Source organism: Saccopteryx bilineata, chromosome 4, assembly GCF_036850765.1.
Source record: "Saccopteryx bilineata isolate mSacBil1 chromosome 4, mSacBil1_pri_phased_curated, whole genome shotgun sequence".
In the NCBI taxonomy this organism is placed as follows: domain Eukaryota; kingdom Metazoa; phylum Chordata; class Mammalia; order Chiroptera; family Emballonuridae; genus Saccopteryx; species Saccopteryx bilineata.
Genome location: NC_089493.1, coordinates 89,493,379 through 89,513,991, shown reverse-complemented (window position 1 = coordinate 89,513,991; position 20,613 = coordinate 89,493,379). Strand labels below are relative to the sequence as shown.

General features: G+C 46.1%; 2 protein-coding genes across 2 annotated transcripts; one reads left to right on the top strand and one right to left on the bottom strand.

The window, feature by feature from the left end:
- Nucleotides 1-404: 404 nt before the first annotated feature.
- NUTM1 (NUT midline carcinoma family member 1) lies at nucleotides 405-11,222 on the bottom strand. Its single transcript, XM_066276700.1, has 7 exons — nucleotides 11,192-11,222; nucleotides 7,358-8,066; nucleotides 5,384-5,512; nucleotides 4,170-4,312; nucleotides 3,435-3,718; nucleotides 2,702-2,818; nucleotides 405-2,369 (listed from the first exon to the last, which is right to left on the bottom strand). Exons 1-7 carry the CDS (start codon nucleotides 11,205-11,207, stop codon nucleotides 405-407), a joined length of 3,363 nt encoding a protein of 1,120 aa, XP_066132797.1. The 5' UTR covers nucleotides 11,208-11,222.
- Nucleotides 11,223-13,342: 2,120 nt separating this feature from the next.
- NOP10 (NOP10 ribonucleoprotein) lies at nucleotides 13,343-14,128 on the top strand. Its single transcript, XM_066274221.1, has 2 exons — nucleotides 13,343-13,465; nucleotides 13,745-14,128. The coding sequence occupies exons 1-2, from the start codon at nucleotides 13,412-13,414 to the stop codon at nucleotides 13,883-13,885; spliced, it is 195 nt and encodes a 64-aa protein (XP_066130318.1). The 5' UTR covers nucleotides 13,343-13,411; the 3' UTR covers nucleotides 13,886-14,128.
- Nucleotides 14,129-20,613: the final 6,485 nt, after the last annotated feature.

Sequence of the window (20,613 nt, the reverse complement as noted above, 5' to 3'; positions counted from 1 at the left end):
AGACTTCTCAGTGTTGAGGTTTATCAGGGAGCCTAAACAAGGCAAAAGGCTGGAAAGGTGTTAATCTGTAGAAATCAAGACCACCCCATATCCTATCTTTAGAGCATCTTACCCCATCTAGGAAACAATAAATGAATACAAACGAGCACATTGAGTTATTTTCCAACAACAAAACTTTTTTGATTCTTTTTCCATTCAACTTCCAGAGGTACTTCACCCTCGCCTCCCACCAGGGCATCACCTCCAACCTAGCTAGTGTGACCTTCCTCTCCACACCAACCACTTTTGCAGAACTACAAAATAGGACCGAGAACAAGTCTCAGGTTTGTGTGCCACTGGGGTGAAATCATTCAAGTGGCCCTGGCTTCAGGGACTGGCAGAGGGAGAGAAGGTCCTGCCGCTCCCTACTGGCCACGTCGTTTCTTCCTTCTGCCTGTGCCCACACTGTCACGACGCCTTTTACAAGGCTGTGCGGGTCGAGCAAGGGGTTTCTCCCCAGAGACTTTAAGTTCTGCTCCCGAGGAGGGCCCCTTTTTAGCAAGGACTGAACCTGTCCCTAGAGCTCGCTTCTCAGACTTGGCGACAGGACATGGGGGTTGGCCGGGGCCTCTCGCCTCAGCAGGGAGGGAGTGGGAGGCTTCCTGGACCCCCTGACCTCCTGTGGTGGACAGGCCTGAAGCCGGGTGAGGACTGCGAGGAGGCCACCTCGGCGAGAGGTTCAGTTTAGAGGCCAAGAGGTAGGCAAAGCTAGAGAGTTCCTCATCATCATCCTCCCCCTCCTCCTCCTCCTCTCCTTTGGCCCCACCTGCTGAACTGCATGGTTCAGGACGAGGAGAGGCTTCCTTCAGAATTAAGGCACTCTTGGTTTCCCATCGAGGGGAGGTTCTTCCAAGGCCCTGGGGAGAAGATGTTGATTTGAGGGTCCGATGTGCGTAAGACTCTTGATTCCCTGGTAAGGGAGTAAGGTCTTTAAATAAATCAGTGTCCTCCCTGCCTGGTCCTTGGGGGTCATAAGAATTAAAATTTAGTGGGCAGGTATCCTCACTGACCCCTAGCTGGAGGCCACAGCCATCTCTAACATCTAGTATGTTGCTGTGATCTGGGGTTGCCAACAGAGAAATGGAACTGCCTCTGCTCCCTGCCTCTTGGCTGGCCTCAGGGAAGGAGGAGGCATCCTGGGTCCCCAGGATGACAATATTGCCTTGACACACGGGCAGGACGGTTTCTTTGGAAACCAGTATGGAGGTATCAACAGTGCTTTCCAGCAATGGAGGGCAGCCTTCAGCCCACATATCACTGGGATCCTGGACCGTCTCACCATGCTGTTCTCTATTTTCTTTAAGCCTCAAGGCCAGGATATAGTTTCTCTTTTCTAGGGCAACTGTGGCATCTGTGCCTCCATAGGGAATTGCGCTGCTTCCCACATCCCCAGGTGCTGTGGTTTCTCCAGGACCCAGGGAAATGTGGTTTCTGGAGTCCAGTGCTTGGCAGCCTCCTGCATGCTCAGGTACACATAACCCATCATGGAAGTTCCCTGTGACCTCCTCTACTTGTAAGGGCAACTCTAAGCCTATGGCATTGAGCTCACTGCTGAGCCAAAGTCCTGGACTGAAAGAGGCCCCATCCTCCCTGTCCCCAGCTGCTTGAGGGGAAGGGCTCTGCTCATAACTCTGAAACATAGGAGGACCTCTGACATCTCCCCACATGACTCCTGAAGAGCCTTCTTGGGGTGCTGATAACAGCTCCTCCCCTTCAGGCAGCCCGCCAAGACCCCCTCCCTGTTGTTCTGTCACCAATCCCAGGACTGGCGTTTCTAACCTCTGTCCCTGCAGAGAAGCTGGCTCTGCAAGCCCAACATCCAAAATGGGAACTATCTCGAGCTGAGGGCCTTCCTGCCAGCAAAGGGACAGAGCCTCAAAAGTCCCATCAGCCACCAGGGAGTGCCGAGGGGACCCAGCACCTCCCAGGCAGTCATCCTGATGTAGGGATGTCTCGTTTGTATCCCTCCCAGGCCTTCCTTTTTCTGTACCTAAGGGGCCTCGAGTTCCCTGTGGAGCTGCAAGTTCCATGTGCAAGTCCCAGCTGCTGGGGGATGGCAGACTGTCCCCATCTTTGCACATACACCTTGGGTCATCTAGGGCTCGTTCCTGCCCACCATGCATTTCTCTTGCCCGTTTTCCTGGAGAAGCAGCCTTCCCAAGGCAAACAGGGCCCCCAGCCACCCGAAGCCCAGGTGAGGGCCGAAGCCGCTCACCCCCATCATCCTCCTCATCAGAAACAGAAGGACTTGAGTCCATTTGAGGTCCATTGCAACTTGGAGACGCTTCTGCATCCTCTTCCTCCAAGGCCAGGAGCCGCTTCTGGACCAGCTGGAAGGAGAATGGAGAAATAGTGTGCTACACATTTATTGTGGAGGGGTGGCTGAGTGGATGGGCAGGGCAGAGAAGGCAAGCAAGTGGCTTACTTGACAGTATTAAAAACATACTGTAGCTCTTTTCCGCCTTCATGGGCCTTATTCCCATGCTTTGAGATCTTATACTTTCCTTTTTCTGCATGTCCACAATCCCTTACCTACTGTTCAGTACCTGAAGCCCAGTTCTGAAGCTGTTCATCTCCAGAAGTCACACCATCCAAGGCAGGGTAGGATTAGCTAAAATCATGTGAGCCGCTTGTTCTGATATTCCTTACCCCTCAGGCTTACCTGGGCGAGACTGAGTCGTTCTTCTTGCTCCAGCTCCTCCACTAATGCCAAGGGGTCCCTCTGCTGTTCTGGGGACAGTAGATCTGCCAGAAATCGAGGATGAATAACAGCCTCCACCTAGGCAACAGAAGGAAAAGTGACATGAGTCTGACAGGTCAGACTTGTGAGCCAAAGAGGCTCTAGAGAAGCCATAAGCCACCCCACCCCAATTTTTTTTTTTTTTTTTTTTTTTACAGAGACAGAGAGTCAGAGAGAGGGATAGATAGGGACAGACAGACAGGAACGGAGAGAGATGAGAAGCATCAATCATTTTTTTTGTTGCGGCACCTTAGTTCATTGATTGCTTCTCATATGTGCCTTGACCGCAGGCTTTCAGCAGACCAAGTAACCCCTTGCTGGAGCCAGTGACCTTGGGTCCAAGCTGGTGAGCTTTGCTCAATCCAGATGAGCCCACACTCAAGCTGGCGACCTCAGGGTCTCGAACCTAGGTCGTCCGACCCCAGTCCGATGCTCTATCCACCGCGCCACCGCCTGGTCAGGCCCCACCCCAATTTTTATAAACCATGACCACCACCAGCTACACACTTTACACGTGTACATACATGCACACACAGTTCTCAGTACAGAATAGAGCCTAGTTTTTAACTGTCTCAGGCAGAACCCTAGATCTTTGGTTCCCCTGGGGTTCCCACCCTAGGAATTGCTAGAAACCAGACATCCAGGCCCAGCCCACCTTGGAAACAAAGACCTCCTGAGAACACAGCTCATCGATGTAGCTCAGGAGATCTGGATCTGGATACATCCCTTCCTCCTGCTGCTGTTCTTCCTCGTCCTGTCTTGCATCTGACTCCCCAGTGGCCCAGTGGCTCCCCACCAGCCCTTCCATGATGTCAGTATACTCTTTCACGGCTTCGGGTGGGATCTCCTTGGGTGCCTCAGGAACTGGAGGCCTCTGGGGTTTGCGTCGCTGCCTGCGGCTGGTCCGAGCCTTGGAGGCCGCCTTCTTGGGAATGTACACTAAGGGACAAGATGAAAAGGAGAAATAGAAAGTGGCATAGAGACAATGGCTCTGCCTCCCAACCTCACGAGAGAACACTGAAATGGCTGCAGGCTGGATCAGGCCACCCTGCCGTGGGCAATGAGTACGGAGCTGGGGGGTGGTCTCAGAGAAAATTACTGTATGAAGAATCTTGGAAACCTTGAAATTCTGAGTTCCCTAATCCAGCCCCCATTTCTTAGGCATATAAGGTATTATGTGAGAGAGCAGTTGGTTTACTTGGCCAAGATCAATACCTAGTTTGAGAACCCAACCTCCCATATTTCTCCTTTTTGGAACATCAAATGCCACTCCCTGGAGGGAAAGTGGCAGAACCAGGGGCAATTCCTTCCCCAGCCCATGGCTGGTTTCTGTATCCCCCCTCCCTGTGAGCCTCTGGTGCACATTTCGGTTAGAACTGGGTAGCCTTACCTGGCTGCTGGCAAACCTCGGGGCCCTGGGGCCCTGGAGGATCAGGATCAAGTTTCAGAGGGGCTGCAGGAGGCAGACCCTGGGACCCATTTATCAGCTGCGTGTTCTGGTTCTGCATTTCCTCGGCCTCAAATTCCATGAACCTGCAGAGGATCAAGAAGACCCGGGCAGTGCTGAGGCCAGACCCATCAGGAACCCAGATGCCAGGAGGGAGCTGCTCACAGATGACTAAATAGCAGTTCTGAGAAAACCTCAAGCAGTCTTCACTTAGGAAGCTTGTTAAGACGGTGAACAATGTAGAGCTTGTAAGCTCCTCGATGGCAGAGTTATTGCTTTCCCTTCTTTTTCATGCCCCATCTCATGCAGCATCACCAAAGGTATAGAACAGCAATTAATACAGACTTGTTGAATTCAATCAGCCGATGCCACAGCATGGGGGGTCCCACAAACAGGCCTCCCCTCAAGGCCTCCTCTGTCCTTGCCTACAATGGCTGAAATCCTAAAGCAGGGCCTGGGGCTGTTATTCAAGGCAGTTCTCACCCAAAGCCGATGCAGACCTCCCAGGCTCCTAAGGCTGGGGCTGGGTCCTGAAAGGGTAAATATGTGTGGGTCCAGAAAATTTGGAGGACAAAGTGGCAGCTAAGTGTGGAGGAAAGAGGTCATCATGGAGAAATAGGGGATATGAGCCAGGAGACCACTCTGGACATCCAGGACCCTGGCTTCCCCTGACCAACCTCTTCAAGAACCAGCCCTTCCCTGGGATGACAGGGATAACTGGTTTCTGCGCCACTATTTCCAGAAGAGAGGTGGTCCCGAGGTCTGCAGCATTAGACGCTTCGCTACGTGGCCGGTGAGATGGTACAGGCCCTGTCTAGTAGGGCTTACCTGCTCATTGCTAGATTCCTTCAGCATGGAATTTTTACACTGAGTAAGTTCCAATCCCATCCTAAGAGCTTCAATATCAGGGCCCTTATATAACTCAAGATCTGGAAAAGGGAGAGCTTCCAAGAGGAGATAAGACAGAAACACTCAAGAGTCACGAGGGAAGCAGAAGCAACAAGGCTCCAGGAGACCCTATCCTAGGCAGCACCCCTCCTCCTAGCATCCCCTTTAATAAACACCCACACATGCAGATTCAAGCCTCTCTCACCAGCCCCCTAACCCTCCCAGCCACACAGCCCACCATCAGGAGAATAAGCGTCCCTCTGACTTACTTTTCTGCCATCTCATAAAAGATCATCCGGTCATAGTTGCTGGTGCGATCCCACTCCTGCACAGCCCTGGGCAGTCCTTCTTCCAGGGTCATAGTGGGCTTTAGCCGGGCCAGGGAACGAAGCACTGGGCTAAAATCCCATTGGGTCAGTCACAGTCTACAGGTGTGCCCCCCCCCCACCCATCTGTCCTGACACTGTCCTAATATCTACACACATCCAGCTCCTCATCAGATCTAACATGCCCTTCACTCCCAACATGTCCCACTTCTGATTGGGCTTCCAGACCTCCCAAATTACCCATCCATTCATTGGCCATCCTGGCCTTTCTTCCCACTGAAATTTATAGATCTCACACAAAATCAAACAGGATTCTTCACCCCATCTTTTGAAATCAACTACCCTTAATTCTCACAGTGCTTTCCTTAACTAAACATTCAGAAGAAAGCACTCATCTTATTAAAATAAGTTTCATTATAAAAATAGGCTTGTGGTGTTTTTATTTGTTGGTTTTTTAAATGTTTTGTTTTGTTGCTTCCAGGATACCCCTCACAGGCGGTAAGATATCAATACTCTTTAAACTGTCTGTGATTCATTTTTGCCTCCCTGAAACGAGTCCTCAAGCATTACTGTGCCTAGGATCACCCAGTGAAGCCTGTTATAAATATGGATTCCAGTGCCCCCAGAGTCCAGAACTGAGAGCATTTTACCAGCTCCCCAGGTAACTGTTGCAGAGGGTCTGGACTGCACTTCGAGGGAGACCCTGCCTATAGGACCTGAATATGGACAGCAAGATTAGGCCAGGACCAAAAGCAGTGCTAGCTCAAGAGTTAGAAGTTCAGCCTGCCAGCCTCCGAGAGAGAACCCAGAACTGTCCAAAGAAAGGGAGTGGGTAAGATGAGCTATACTCAGTTATTTGTGGGAGCCTCTTTATTCACGCCAGAGTCAGAGTGGAAGTGAAGATTCCTTTAAGAGTCAGCCACTGGAGGGACAACATGTAATTTTTTTAATCTAGTATAATGTGGTATGTGTTATGTAATGGTTTACAGAAAATGTTGAGGATACATATACAGTGTAGTGGAGAGAGGCAACAGGTCTGGGTGGGAAAATGAGAAAATATCCCATATAGCCAATGATGCTACTTTATAAACACAAGAGACAGCCCATGACCTGGCATCCTTGGCTAAGCATCCACTCATACTCAAGCAAAAGATTTTGGCTCTTTGTGAGTTCTTTTCCTCTGCTAGATGCCTTTTTTTATATAATAATAATAATAACAGCAGCAGCTACCATTTAGTTAAGCATTCTCTGTGCCAACCACACTGCTAAGCACCTCACATCTATTAACTCATTTCATCATCTCAGCAACCCTCTGAGATAGTAGGTATAATCATCCCCTTTCCAGCTGAGAAAATGAGGGCAAAGATATGAAGTGTCGAGCCCAAGATCACAGATCTAGGGGGTGATAGAGCCTAGGCCCTTAACCACTAAACAAGCTCTACAGCCTCCCCAGTCAACGTGAATCCCCTGAATATAATAGAGGGGTGGTGGAAGGAGATACTCAGAAGGTCCTTTGCCTGGCCCCACAATGTCCTCCCCTCCCACAAGAATGGGCCAGACCCCAGCATTCCTCATGCTGCAGGTTTGGGTGGCTCAACTAAGTTTTCAAAGGTGTTAAAATAGAACCAGAGGACCCTGGCACTTGGTGTCAAAGACCTATGTTCCAATCATTTCTCCACACTTTTATGACAGGAAACCTCTCTGAGCTTCAGTCTTCTCATCTATAAATGAGGATTACCATAATAATGCTTCCTGAACCCAGAGGTGTGAGCATCACTTGAGAGAAGACACCATGGATAAAGGTCATTATCTTCATTACCCTCATGACTTGCCCTCAAGTATTCCTACATAGCCTAACCTCTTTTGTCCATCCCAAAGCCCGCCTTAGAATAATTCATCTCAGGTCTCCCAACTTACATAAGAAAGCAGGAAAGAGCTTCTGCATCAGGACTTTGGGATAAGTGTCTCCGGGCCAAGGCTTTGTAGCTCTGCCAGCGTCGGAAGTTCTCATAAACACCCTTGGAGGTACAGGAGAGGCCACCTAGTGCTGGCTTAGATTGGGCCACTGCCAGATCTTCTTCTCTGGTTGCCCCATGTGGCCCTGGCCAAGCCTTTTCCAGGGACAAAATGGGGGCCAGTTGGGCAGCTGGTGGTAGAACCTGAGCAGCAAGGTCTGGGAGGCTTTCCTGGCTCACCCCAACAGCCTCAGTGGGCAGAAGGGTCAGCATGTTAGAGGCTGTCACAAATTGAGGGGGCGGACCTTCAGGGCCACCAGAGGGAGCACCTGAGGCGATCCAATTGTAAGCACTCTGAGTAAGGATAAAGTTCTGAGTTTGAGAAGGGTCCACTGCACCCCCTTCTGTTTTGACTTTGACAATGATCTTGCCAGCTTCAGCCCTACTGTGTCCAGGGCCCCCATCCCCTGTCACCAGCAATGGATTGGGGAAAGCAGAGAGCATCAGAGGGTTGCCTGGAGAGAAAGCTGAAGGCATGGGGGGCTGTGGAGGCAGCTCCCAGGATGGTTGGTCTGCTGGGCCAGGAGCAGGTGGGGGAATGCCAAGCGCACTGAAAGGAGACAGGGCAGTGCCAGGTTTCATGGTCATATCTGGTCCAGACAATCGAGATGCTGTTGAGACAAAAGAAAAAGAGGGAATGGAATAGGAGAAAGCAGACTAGAAACTGGGTTATCAGAATTCCACTTTAGTCCTTAAGGAATCAGAGCTCTACAGGTAAAGAAAAGGATGTGAAGGAGGAACTTGTATAGTTTGCAAATTACCCCCCCCAAGTGATTTTGATGTCCCTTACTCCCAATTGAAAATTATTGCGCTAGAGAAGTTGCAATGACTCTTGGCCCCAAGAGCTCAGACTCCAAAACACATCCAACCCAGCATACAGGTGGTACGCCTCTTACTCCAACATATTCCAAATTCACTCAAACCACCTGAACCCTCCTCCTTTCAGCAGCTCTGTGGTCCCTGCCACTCACAGAAGTGCTGTTCCCATGAGAAGGGGGTGTGGATTAAATGTTTGGCTCTCAGAAACTTTGTTATATAATAGCCAGGAATGACTAGGGATAAAGGCCAGGAAATGGCCGAGGGTGGGGCAGAGTGGGAAGAAGAGTTTTCCAGAGCTGTAAGTAGCTGCTGCTCATGTTAAAAATTTGGAGAAGCAGATAGAGTATCTGTGATCCTTCGGCTTGGAGCTGCTATCAGAAATTTAGGATCCACCAAGGACAAGGCACTGACAATAAAGTCTGAAACAGTATTTGCTAAGGAGGAGCTATATGGGCTCTAGTCAAAGAGACCAAGGATAAACACATAAAACATAACTTAATCATAAGGTGACCAATCGTCCTCCCTTAAGGAGGACAGTCCTTCTTTTGTAAGTTCCATCCTCCCTTGAAAAGTGTCCTCCTACTTGTCCTTCTTTTTGATATTGGAAGACTAATCTGTAAAAGTCCGTATTCGATTGATGCAGAGTTGATCCATTGCGTGTGATGTGACGTATCTGTATTTGACATAATGATTCGTCAAGAATCAGTACAGTAAAAAAAAAAAAAAAAAAAAAAAAAAAAAAGCCTGACCAGGCGGTGGCGCAGTGGATAGAGCGTCCGACTGGGATGCGGAAGGACCCAGGTTCGAGACCCTGGGGTTGCCAGCTTGAGCACGGGCTCATCTGGCTTGAGCAAAAAGCTCGCTAGCATGGACCCAAGGTCACTGGCTCTAGCGGGGGGTTACTCAGTCTGCTGAAGGCCCGCGGTCATGGCACATATGAGAAAGCAATCAATGAACAACTACGGTGTCACAACGAAAACTGATGATTGATGCTTCTCATCTCTCTCCGTTCCTGTTTGTCCCTATCTATCCCTCTATCTGACTCTCTCTCTGTCCCTGTAAAAAAAAAAAAAAAGAATCAGTACAGTGCGGTGAGACCAATTATGAGACGCACGCACTCTGCACGAGAGATCGTGAGAGAGCGCGTGATATACCGAGTGCACAAATGGCTTGGTGTACTTCTTACTGAAACATGACAAGGCACATATGACATTGTAGACTCACGATTATTTCTTTCCCAGTGAATATTCAATCATAGACAGGAAGCACAACTCATGTTTTATTAATTCATTATCTATTTAATAATTTCTAAATATGTATAATTTTATTTACAAGTATTTTCTCAAAATTCGAGTTTTAAAGTGGAAATCTAACCTAAAACCATATATTAATAATGCATTTTGATTAAATAGTTGCATAAAACAGATTTTTTTAAATTATAAAACAATAAATATACCCGAATATCACTCCAAATTAGTGCTTTTGTTTGATATTTAGTTTTACTAAATGAGTAGTTTTTTTCCTTACAATTATTATTAAAAATTAATAGGCATATAAGCATAATTACAATATAAAATATTACAAATGTTTTTAGTATGCATTTATCATATTATAGTGTATTATTGTTGCAATGAATAAAATGTTTCTATTATTTTGTTTGTTTGTTTGTTTGTTTTTAAATTTTTATTTATTTATTCATTTTAGAGAGGAGAGGGGAGATAGATAGAGAGAGAGAGAGATTGAGAGAGAGAGAGAGAGAGAGAGAGAAGGGGGAGGAGCAGGAAGCATCAACTCCCATATGTGCCTTGACCAGGCAAGCCCAGGGTTTTGAACCGGCAACCTCAGTGTTTCTAGGTTGACGCTTTATCCACTGCGCCACCACAGGTCAGGCTGTTTCTATTATTTATGATGTTGTTTTCTTCAATTTATTTTTGTTCTCCTTTTCATTGTAAAAAAGTTGGTCACCTTATTAATCAGGACACCTGTCTCCTGGGACTTTTTATAATAATAATAGCTCATCTGTCCAATTTCATGCTACTTTCATCCCCCTTATAAAGAATATTCCTCTGGCAAACTAATAACACTCAGCTTCCACTTCCTGACCGTGGAGACAGAGAATATGAGCAAACTTGTCAACTCGAGTATAGAGCAGAGGGCCAGGAATTTGGACACAACAAAATGGGGCTGAAGGCCCGAGTTCCACAAAAGGTAGAAAAATTAAGAGCTTATCAGGGCAGCCCCAGCTCCCATCCTGTCTGGAGTGACCCACCTGCTCTGGCCCTCGGGGAATCAAGTAAACTGCTCCCTAGACTGAAAATAAAGCCCTCTCTGAGGCTAGAAGGAGCCATGAGACTCTGAGCAGAGGTACTTAGAGTACCTTCCAGTCTAGCTTTCAGAGGACATTTCTCTACAGATTTAGCAACAGATAATCCCACTGAACAGCTTTTCTAAAGAAGGCTTCTACCCAACCCCACTCTACCCCCCATTGAGAGTGGTCCCAGCTCAATTCTCTCATGGCCAAAATTCCAGAGCAAACCCCAGTTACTTAAAGAAGACACAGGAACTTGGGCCTTCCCCTTGAACTGTCTTCATGTCACACATACTACACACACTCCTGTCCCTGCCACACACAAATGTCGAAGGGGTCCTTCTTCCAGACTAGCCAGTTGCTAATTGCCTCCCTCCTTTATACCTCAGCACTCACTTCTCAGGTGCTTTGATCTGCCGGCCAGAAGGCCCTCTTCCTTCCCAACCCCCAGTCTTAATGGCTAAATCTCCTTCCTCAGCCTCCCCAAGTGTGATGCCTTTGGTGAGGTCTACTGCTCTCCCACCCCTCTAGGTCAGTTCAAATCATCCTCAGGTAAAGTGTCAAATTTGAATCTCCAAGAACCTTCCCCGCTGCCACCTGCAGCCTTACCTCCATCTGAAGTCATTCTCTCAGGTTCGGGCACTAACCATGGCTGTCTGGAAGCCTCCAGAATGAGAAAGTCAGGTCCAGGACACAGAGAGTAACCTGGCTCCAGCAGACACACAGGGATCCAAGGAGGGAAGGGTAAAGATCAGATCAAAACAGAACTAGAATCTAGGACTCAAGGCATTCTGCAGTGGGGGAGGGGAGAGGGGAAACCGGGATGGGGGTAGGGAGATAGCCCACAGGGGTAGTAACCAGGAGCTCCCTCCAAACCAGAATATGGCAACACAATTGTTGTGCACCTCTTTAGGGCAATTTGTAAATTCTTTCTCAGATTCCCAACATTATATTTTACATCTCCATTCCCTATACAATTCTTCATTAATGTATTTAGTTTTGTGCCCTTCAGTCCCACCCAGTTCTGTAACTGACTTCCTATTAATAGCAGGTTGTGGCAGACACTTGATTCAGTTCAATTTTGGCTATATTTTCTGAATCAAACTCGGAACACATAGTACTTATACTTAAGGACCCAGGGAATGGAATATCTGAAATTAGGATTTTCTGGAAAGATCCAGAGTGTTTGGCAGCAGTATGCATATTATTTACTTGGAAAGCTGTCCTGCAGTTCCCAAACTGTCCACTACCATCAGCTCAGCAGTCCATAGAAGGCTCAGCCTTAATCCTTGGCTGAAAAGCCCTTCACTATCAACAACTGGCATTCAAGGCCAAAAAGTCCTTTTGTCTGTTTAATTATTTTTGTAATTTAAAAACTTTGTTAAATAATTTTAAATTTTTTAATATGTACTACATTAGCATGGTCCTAAAGTAAGAGTATGCAAAATAGTATTCAGCAATCTCCCTCCCACTCCTTTCCTCTGGAACCCAAGTTATTTGTCCCAATATTATGTTTCTCGTGAATCCTTGCAGAATTTTATGCACTGCAAGTAAATATGTCTATATCATTAAGTTATATTATTTTTCTTAAAGAGCTTTCAGATTTTTTTGGGTTTAAAATTAATATATGGCCCTGCTGGTTGGCTCTGGTGGAGCGTAGGCCAGGCATATGGATGTCCAGGGTTTCATTCCGGGTCAGGGCACACAGGAGAAGTACCCATCCGCTTCTCCACCCCTCCCCCTCTCCCTTCTTTCTAGTTCTCTCTTCCCCTCCCGCAGCCAAGGCTCCATTGGAGCAAAGTCAGCCTGGGCGCTGAGGACAGCTCCATGGCCTCTGCCTCAGGCACTAGAATGGCTCCGATTGCAACGAAGCAAGGGTCCAGATGGGCAGAGCATTGCCCCCTAGTGGGCTTGCCAGGTGGATCCCAGTGGGAGCATGAGGGAGTCTGTCTCTCTGCCTCCCTGCTTCTCTCACTTCAGAAAAATACAAACAAAACAAAACTAAAACTAAAATTAATTATGTTCCAATGTTTTTTCGATTATAAATAATACTACAACAATCATCTTTATATTACCTGAGTTCCAATTTTCATATCTTTAGAACCCTATAAGGAGAATTTCTAAGTTCTTTAAAATATTAGAAATACCCTAAGAGGTAGCTCTTATTATGCTTTTAATAGGTACTCACCACTATAAGAAAATGCGATAAATTTGTGGTAGAGTTCTGAGTTTGAATCTTGATTCAATCACTAAAACACACTTCACCCGTTTCATGAACTAACTTCACGCTCTCTCTGCTGTACAGAATATTAAATACCCATCATGCCCTCTTTACCGCCAATGCTTTGAAATAGGGCAGGAGAAACTGGATATAAAAGAGGGGAGGAAAGAAAACTTTGTTTCTTTCCTAGGGTAAAGGGACTCTGAATATTGGAGCCTTATGTTTTTCCAGGCAATAGAAGCCCACTGCCCCTGAAATGGGTGTGCGTCTTACAATAAAGACAGGATTCTACTCACTAATATTCAACCCATATCCATTCCTATCCCCCCGTAACGCCTAGCAGTGTCTGGCACACAATGGGCACATTCCACGTGTCTTTAAAAGCCAGCAATGTAGCAACTGGCGCCAATGTTTGCAAGGCTGCAACATGGTTGCTACTGGGCCAAATCCTGCAATAGTGCGCCGCCTTCTGCCCCGCTGGAGAAAAGCCTACAATGGACTACATTTACCGGCATGCCTTGAGAGAAACTTCCGGCTACAGGGGAAGGAAGTTGACAAACACGTGAGGCGATCAGTTAGCACTTGGATCCTTCGGCTTCAGCGTAGCAATGTTTCTCCAGTATTATCTCAACGAACAAGGGGACCGGGTTTATACCCTGAAGGTGAGAAAAGGGAACAGATTGTAAATGAGCGTGGGAAGAAAAGTAGGTGGGAGGAGAGGTTGAAATCAGCCACGGAGGTGCGGAGCTGGGTAAGGGGTGCTAGAAAGCGCAGCTGTCGGACGGGGTAGAAGCTGGAGTGTGTGACTGCTCGTTCTGACCGTCGCGCCTCCAGTCTTCCTGTTTACCTTTTTTCACCTGTTCGCCTCCCCATCCCAACCTCCATGACCCTTACGAAACCAATGATGGAGTTTTCTTGTCCTCTCTTTCTTCTCCGAGCAGAAGGTTGACCCTATGGGACACCAGACCTGCTCGGCTCATCCTGCTCGGTTCTCCCCAGACGACAAGTACTCTCGACACCGAATTACCATCAAGAAACGTTTCAAGGTGCTGATGACCCAGCAACCGCGCCCTGTACTCTGAGGGACCCTTAAATTTCATGTCTCTCCTGCCGCCCGCTTCCCCTCTGAGACTTTCCAAATCCAAGCTCTTCAATCCGTGAGCCTTGAAGCCTTTTTACCACCCTTGCTCTTTGGAATCCGGTGTCGTCATTACCTTTGGTCATGCTTGTGCAAGGCAATCATGATAGCATTCCCCTTAAGGACAAGTCTGAATCTTCTTTTCATATTTTGACTCACTGCCAGGTTATTAAAATGACTTGAAAGAGCTCTTTTGTATATATTGTGGGAAGAAATGAGTAGTTTAAAAAAACCCCAAAAACGATAGAAGTGGGAGGGAAGAGTAACCCAGGGGTACAAGGAGTACACTTGAAAGAAAATCTTAAGTAGCTGCTGTAGCAGGAGCAGTGCTGTGATGGGAGGGTGTTGGGGAAGGGAAGAGAAGGCTCGTACAAAATTGTTGGCTTTCGCTGAAAAACATCCAAGTAGTCAGGTAAGTAATTTCTTGCCCCTTATAATGACATCTTGACTCAAAACAGAAGAGTTGCTTGACAAATAATAGCCATATTGTAAAAGGAAGGCAGTGAATTGAAAGGAGATCAGGATTCTCTCCTCTTTGTATAACTTAAGAAAGTCACTTAATTTATTTAATCCCACTTTCTCATAATTTCTACTTCCTTTTCAACTCAATGTTGTGCAGCCCGCAGACTAATCCACGGGCTTACTTAATTTTATCCAAAATATTTTGAACTTCGTGGATTAGTCTGCGGGCCGCACAAAATTGTGCGGCGGGCCGCGAGTTTGAGACCCCTGATCTAAAGTGTCATCCAACCATTGTGAATAGGAAATGTCTGTATGCATATTTACTGCCCCTGTTGTAATATTCCCAGGCATTTTTTTCTCTCCTTTAAGGAATTGCCCTCTTACATACACCTAACTTTATATTTCTCTCTGGCAGCTAGCTGCTATATGGAACTCTACAAGAATCTTAGTTTAAGAGATGAGATATGAGAGATTCAAGCGGGGACTTTGTTGTTTTTGTGCTACTTTTGAGGGTTAATGACAAAGTAATGGGGAGATGTCTGAAGATTGGAGTAGCTGTCATGGGGCAACCATAAATTTTTAATCCAATTACTTGATTTATTTTTTCTTCTTTTCCAAGTGAGAGGAGGGGAGATAGAGATAAAAAAAAAAAAACAGGCTCCTGCGTGCACCTTGACCCGGCAACCCCCATCTGGGGCCATGCTTGCCACCGAGCTATTTCCCTTGATATGTAGGCTCCAGGAGCCATCCTTGAGCCCTACTGATACGCTCTAACCAATGGAGCCATGGGGTGGGGGCAGAGTGGGAGGGGTGGAAAAGCAGATGGTTGCTTCTGTGTTCCCTGACTGGGAATCCAACCCTGGCACATCTATATGTGGGACCAGTGCTCTACCACGGAGTCAACCGGCCAGGACCCCAATTACTTTATATTAGAGGGAACATGAGGCAAAATATTGTTTCAAAAAAGGCTAGCTGACTTTTTTTTTCTACCTCTCCTTGTCAAGTTAATCCACTCATTTCCCAGTCTTATTGGGCTTTTGACATGGGATTTGAATATTTACTTAATGCCACAGATTTAACAATTGTTTTGTAGAGCCTGACCAGGCGGTGGTGCAGTGGGCAGGGGTCCCCAAACTACGGCCCCCTGAGGCCATTTATCTGGCCCCCGCTGCACTTCTGGAAGAGGCACCTCTTTCATTAATGGTCAGTGAGAGGAGGAGAGAGCTGCATCCTGTGCTCCTGGAGTACTGTATGTGGCGGCGCCGCAAAGCGTGGCATCGCTCACGTACAGTATACTACTTCTGGTGACGCAGAATGCACGCATCATGGCCCAGAAGCGTGTCATATCACTTGTTACGGCTAGCAGTGACAAATATGGAACCAGACATTGACCATCTCATTAGCCAAAGGCAGGCCCATAGTTCCCATTGAAATACTGGTCAGTTTGTTGATTTAAATTTACTTATTCTTTATTTTAAATATTGTATTTGTTCCCGTTTTGTTTTTTTACTTTAAAATAAGATATGTGCAATGTGCATAGGGATTTGTTCATAGTTTTTTCTATAGTCCAGCCCTCCAGTGGTCTGAGGGACACTGAACTGGCACCCTGTGTAAAAAGTTTGGGGACCCCTGGGATAGAGCATTGGACTGGGATGCAGAGGTTCCAGGTTTGAGACCCCGAGGTCGCCAGCTTGAGTGCGGGCTCATCTGGTTTGAGCAAAAGCTTACTGGCTCGAGCAAGCTGACTGGCTCCGTCTGCTGAAGGCCCGCGGTCAAGGCACATATGAAAAAGCAGCCCTGGCCGGTTGGCTCAGCGGTAGAGCGTCGGCCTAGCGTGCGGAGGACCCGGTTTCGATTCCCGGCCAGGGCACACAGGAGAAGCGCCCATTTGCTTCTCCACCCCTCCACCGTGCCTTCCTCTCTGTCTCTCTCTTCCCCTCCCGCAGCCAAGGCTCCATTGGAGCAAAGATGGCCCGGGCGCTGGGGATGGCTCTGTGGCCTCTGCCTCAGGCGCTAGAGTGGCTCTGGTCGCAACATGGCGACGCCCAGGATGGGCAGAGCATCGCCCCCTGGTGGGCAGAGCATCACCCCTGGTGGGCGTGCCGGGTGGATCCCGGTCGGGCCCATGCGGGAGTCTGTCTGTCTCTCCCTGTTTCCAGCTTCAGAAAAATGAAAAAAAAAAAAAAAGAAAAAGCAATGAATGAACAACTAAGGTGTTGCAATGTGCAACGAAAAACTAATGATTGATGCTTCTCATCTCTCTGTCCCTGTCTATCCCTCTCTCTCTGTCTCTGAAAAAAAAATTGTTTTGTAGATTGTCTTCTAATTATACAATATTTTCTTTCTTTTTTTTTTTTTCTTTATTCATTTTTAGAGAGGAGAGAGAGAGGGACAGAGAGAGAGAGACAGAGAGAGAGAGAAGGGGGGAGGAGCTGGAAGCATCAACTCCCATGTATGCCTTGACCAGGCAAGCCCAGGGTTTCGAACCGGCGACCTCAGCATTTCCAGGTCGACTCTTTATCCACTGCGCCACCACAGGTCAGGCTATACAATATTTTCTTATTGCATCACAATTCTAGACTCAAAAAGCAGATGTAATTTAAATCAGCGTAAATTTGATTTATTAAGATTGGCCCTGGCCAGATAGCTCAGTTGGTTAAGCATCATACCGAAGCACAGAGGTTGCAGGTTTGACCCTGGTCAGGGAACATACAGGAACAGCTTGATGTTTTTGTCTCCTATCTATCTATCCTCTATCTATCTATTTATATCTCTACCTATTTCTCTCTTGCTAAAATCAGTAAATAAAAATTAAAAGACTGGCCCTGAAAAGGGGTAGATATGTTTCTCTTGGAATCAGATCATCCCAGTAGAAAAATTCAGGATAGTTGATGACTACTGAGAGGGGGAAAAAAATCTAAACTTGGTCATAGATAATAGAAGACATGATTTTCAAATCAATTATTTAACTTATAGGAATAATGAAATGAAATACTTCTTTCCTGTTGAGCTATTTTTTATATATTAGCCTATTCACTTAAAGGGTTCATAGCAATGGATCTGACTTTTTTTTTTTTTTTTTTTTTTTTTTACAGAGACAGAGAGGGATAGACAGGGACAGACAGACAGGAACGGAGAGATGAGAGGCATCAATCATTAGTTTTTCGTTGTGACACCTTAGTTGTTCATTGATTGCCTCTCATATGTGCCTTGACTGTGGGCCTTCAGCAGACCGAGTAACCCCTTGCTTGAGCCAGTGATCTTGGGTCCAGGCTGGTGAGCTTTTGCTCAAGCCAGATGACCCCGCGCTCAAGCTGGCGACCTCAGGGTCTCGAACCTGAGTCCTTGGTATCCCAGTCCGACGCTCTATCCACTGCGCCACTGCCTAGTCAGATGGATCTGACAAATTTTTAAAAAGTTATCCTGTCCTAGTAAGGGAATAATGATTGAGGAAATGTTAAATATTCTGCAAATGGCTAGAAAAAAAAGATCTGGTGTGGAAGTTTATTTTTATTTTTGTGGCAGAGACAGAGTCAGAGAGAGGGACAGATAGGGATGGACAGACAAGAAGGGAGAGAGATGAGAAACATCAGTTCTTCGTTTCGGTTCCTTAGTTGTCCATTGATTGATTTCTCATATGTGCCTTGACCAGGGGGCTACAGCAAACCGAGTAACCCCTTGCTCGAGCCAGCGACCTTGGGCTCAAGCTGGTGAGCCTTGCTCAAACCCAATGAGCCCGCGCTCAAGCTGGGGACCTCAGGGTCTTGAACCCGAGTCCTCTGCGTCCCAGTCCAACACTCTATCCACTGCGGCACCGCCTGGTCAGGCTGGTATGGAAGTTTCTTAAGTACCAAAGTCAGTTAATGAAATCTCTCAGTTTTTATAAATGTTGACTGTAATTCTGTCTTCATAATTTATCTCCCCAAATATAATCCCCCAAAAAAGCGATTAGTTTTGTTCCATCCCATGTTTTGTGTAGACTGAACTGAAAAGACTTTGACCTGGAAATATTCGGAATTGAAGTAGAGAAGAAAGGTAAACTGGTTTGAATATACTAGGACTTTTTCCTTAAGATATCCACTACATACAGTGTGTCCATAAAGTCATGGTGCACTTTTGACTGGTCACAGGAAAGCAACAAAAGATGATAGAAATGTGAAATCTGCACCAAATAAAAGGAAAACTCTCCCAGTTTCATACCTATTCATTGCAGTTCGATGTGGGCTCACACACAGATTTTTTAGGGCTCCTTAGGTAGCTATCCCATATAGCCTCTACAGACTCATCACTGACTGATGGCCTACCAGAATGGGGTTTCTCCACCAAACTGCCGGTTTCCTGCAACTGCTTATCCTACCGAGTAATGTTATTCCTATGTGGTGGCACCTTGTTATAAATGCGCCGATATTCACATTGCACTTTGGTCACGGATTTGAATTTAGTGAGCCACAGAACACACTGAACTTTCCTCTGTACCATCCACATCTCGACTGGCATGGCCATGGGCTGCTCCGCTGTATACACGGTGTTAAGTCATCATCTGCGCATGCGCACATGCTGCCACATCATCCTACAGAAACTGGGAGGGTTTTCCTTTTATTTGGTGCAGATTTCACATTTCTATCGTCTTGTTGCTTTCCTGTGACTGGTCAAAAGTGCACCATGACTTTACAGACACACCGTATTAACATCTGAGATGTGCTCAGAGACAGAAGTCTTAAGAGGGTTAATTAATATATTGGTATTAGGTAATAAAAATATATGAATGGAAATACTTGTATAAAACAAAATTGGCTGTTGAAGAACTCCAGCATTTATTTATAAAGGGAAATTCTGTGAGATTTGAATAAACAATAGGCCTGCCTGAGAAGTAAACATCCTTTAGGGAGGTAAATGTCTTGTTTCTTCAAGTTAGAATCAGTAACACCAAGTTTTATAAAGCATCTAGCTTTGGAGAGGTTTACATATTAAGTGGGAATTATTTCTCATTTTGTTACCTGGATCTTTTTAGTTGGACTTTGTCATTTGATAAAGGAGAATTTCCTGGCTCAAGTCTTAAATACAGTTCTGAACTCCTGCTAAGAATGATGCTTAAACATTTCCACTTGTGTAGAGCAAGGACACAGGCAAAGCCAAGGCCCATATTGCTAAATTTACATGTCTTGATCAAAGCTATAGGAAGTAACTTCTTTTTTTAATTTATTGATTTTAAAAAGGAGGCTGAGAGAAACATTGTATGTTGTTTTACTTATTTATGCATTCATTGGCTGAGTCTTGTATGTGCCCTGACCAGCGATCAAATCCACAACCTTAGCTCAGGACGAAGCTTAACCAACAGAACCACCTAGCCAGGGAAGGAAACAACTTTTGATTAAAACATTGATAAGCCAAAATATATTGACCACCTCTATTCATGCGTTAAATAAGCATACTAAGAAAAATATTCTGGTGGCAATAGTAGGGAAAACAGTCAAGAGAAAATATCTTCAGGTTTAATATTAAAGACATTTTTATTAATGGAATGTTAGTCTGAATAGAAAGTGAACATAGCATCTTAAAATATTTTTCCATTGATTTCAGAGACAGAGACAGAAGGGGGGTAGAGCGAAAGAGAGAAGCATCAACTTTTTGTTCCATTTTTAGTTGTTTACTAATTGATTGCTTCTCTACTTGCCCTGACTACCCAGCCAGGACCAACATAGCACTTTTTTTCAGCTTTATTGAAGTATAGTTAACAAACTACATAATTAAGGTGCACAATATGGTATACATGGTGAAAGACAGCATTTTGTTTAAAGCAGTGGTCCCCAACCCCCGGGCTGTGGACCAGTACCAGTCCATGGGCCATTTGGTACCGGTCCGCAGAGAAAGAATAAATAACGTACAGTATTTCCATTTTATTTATATTTAAGTCTGAATGTTTTATTTTTTAAAAATGACCAGATTCCCTCTGTTACATTCATCTAAGACTCACTCTTGACGCTTGTCTCATAAGTTCGACAATTACATTTTAAAATACCACAGTTTTTATGCCGGTCACATAATTTTATTTTGTGCATTTATCCATCCCATCCTAAAGGCCGGTCCGTGAAAATATTTTCTTTTTTTTCTTTTTTCTTTTGTATTTTTCTGAAGCTGGAAACGGGGAGGCAGTCAGACAGACTCCTGCATGTGCCTTACCGGGATCCACCCAGCATGCCCACAAGGGGG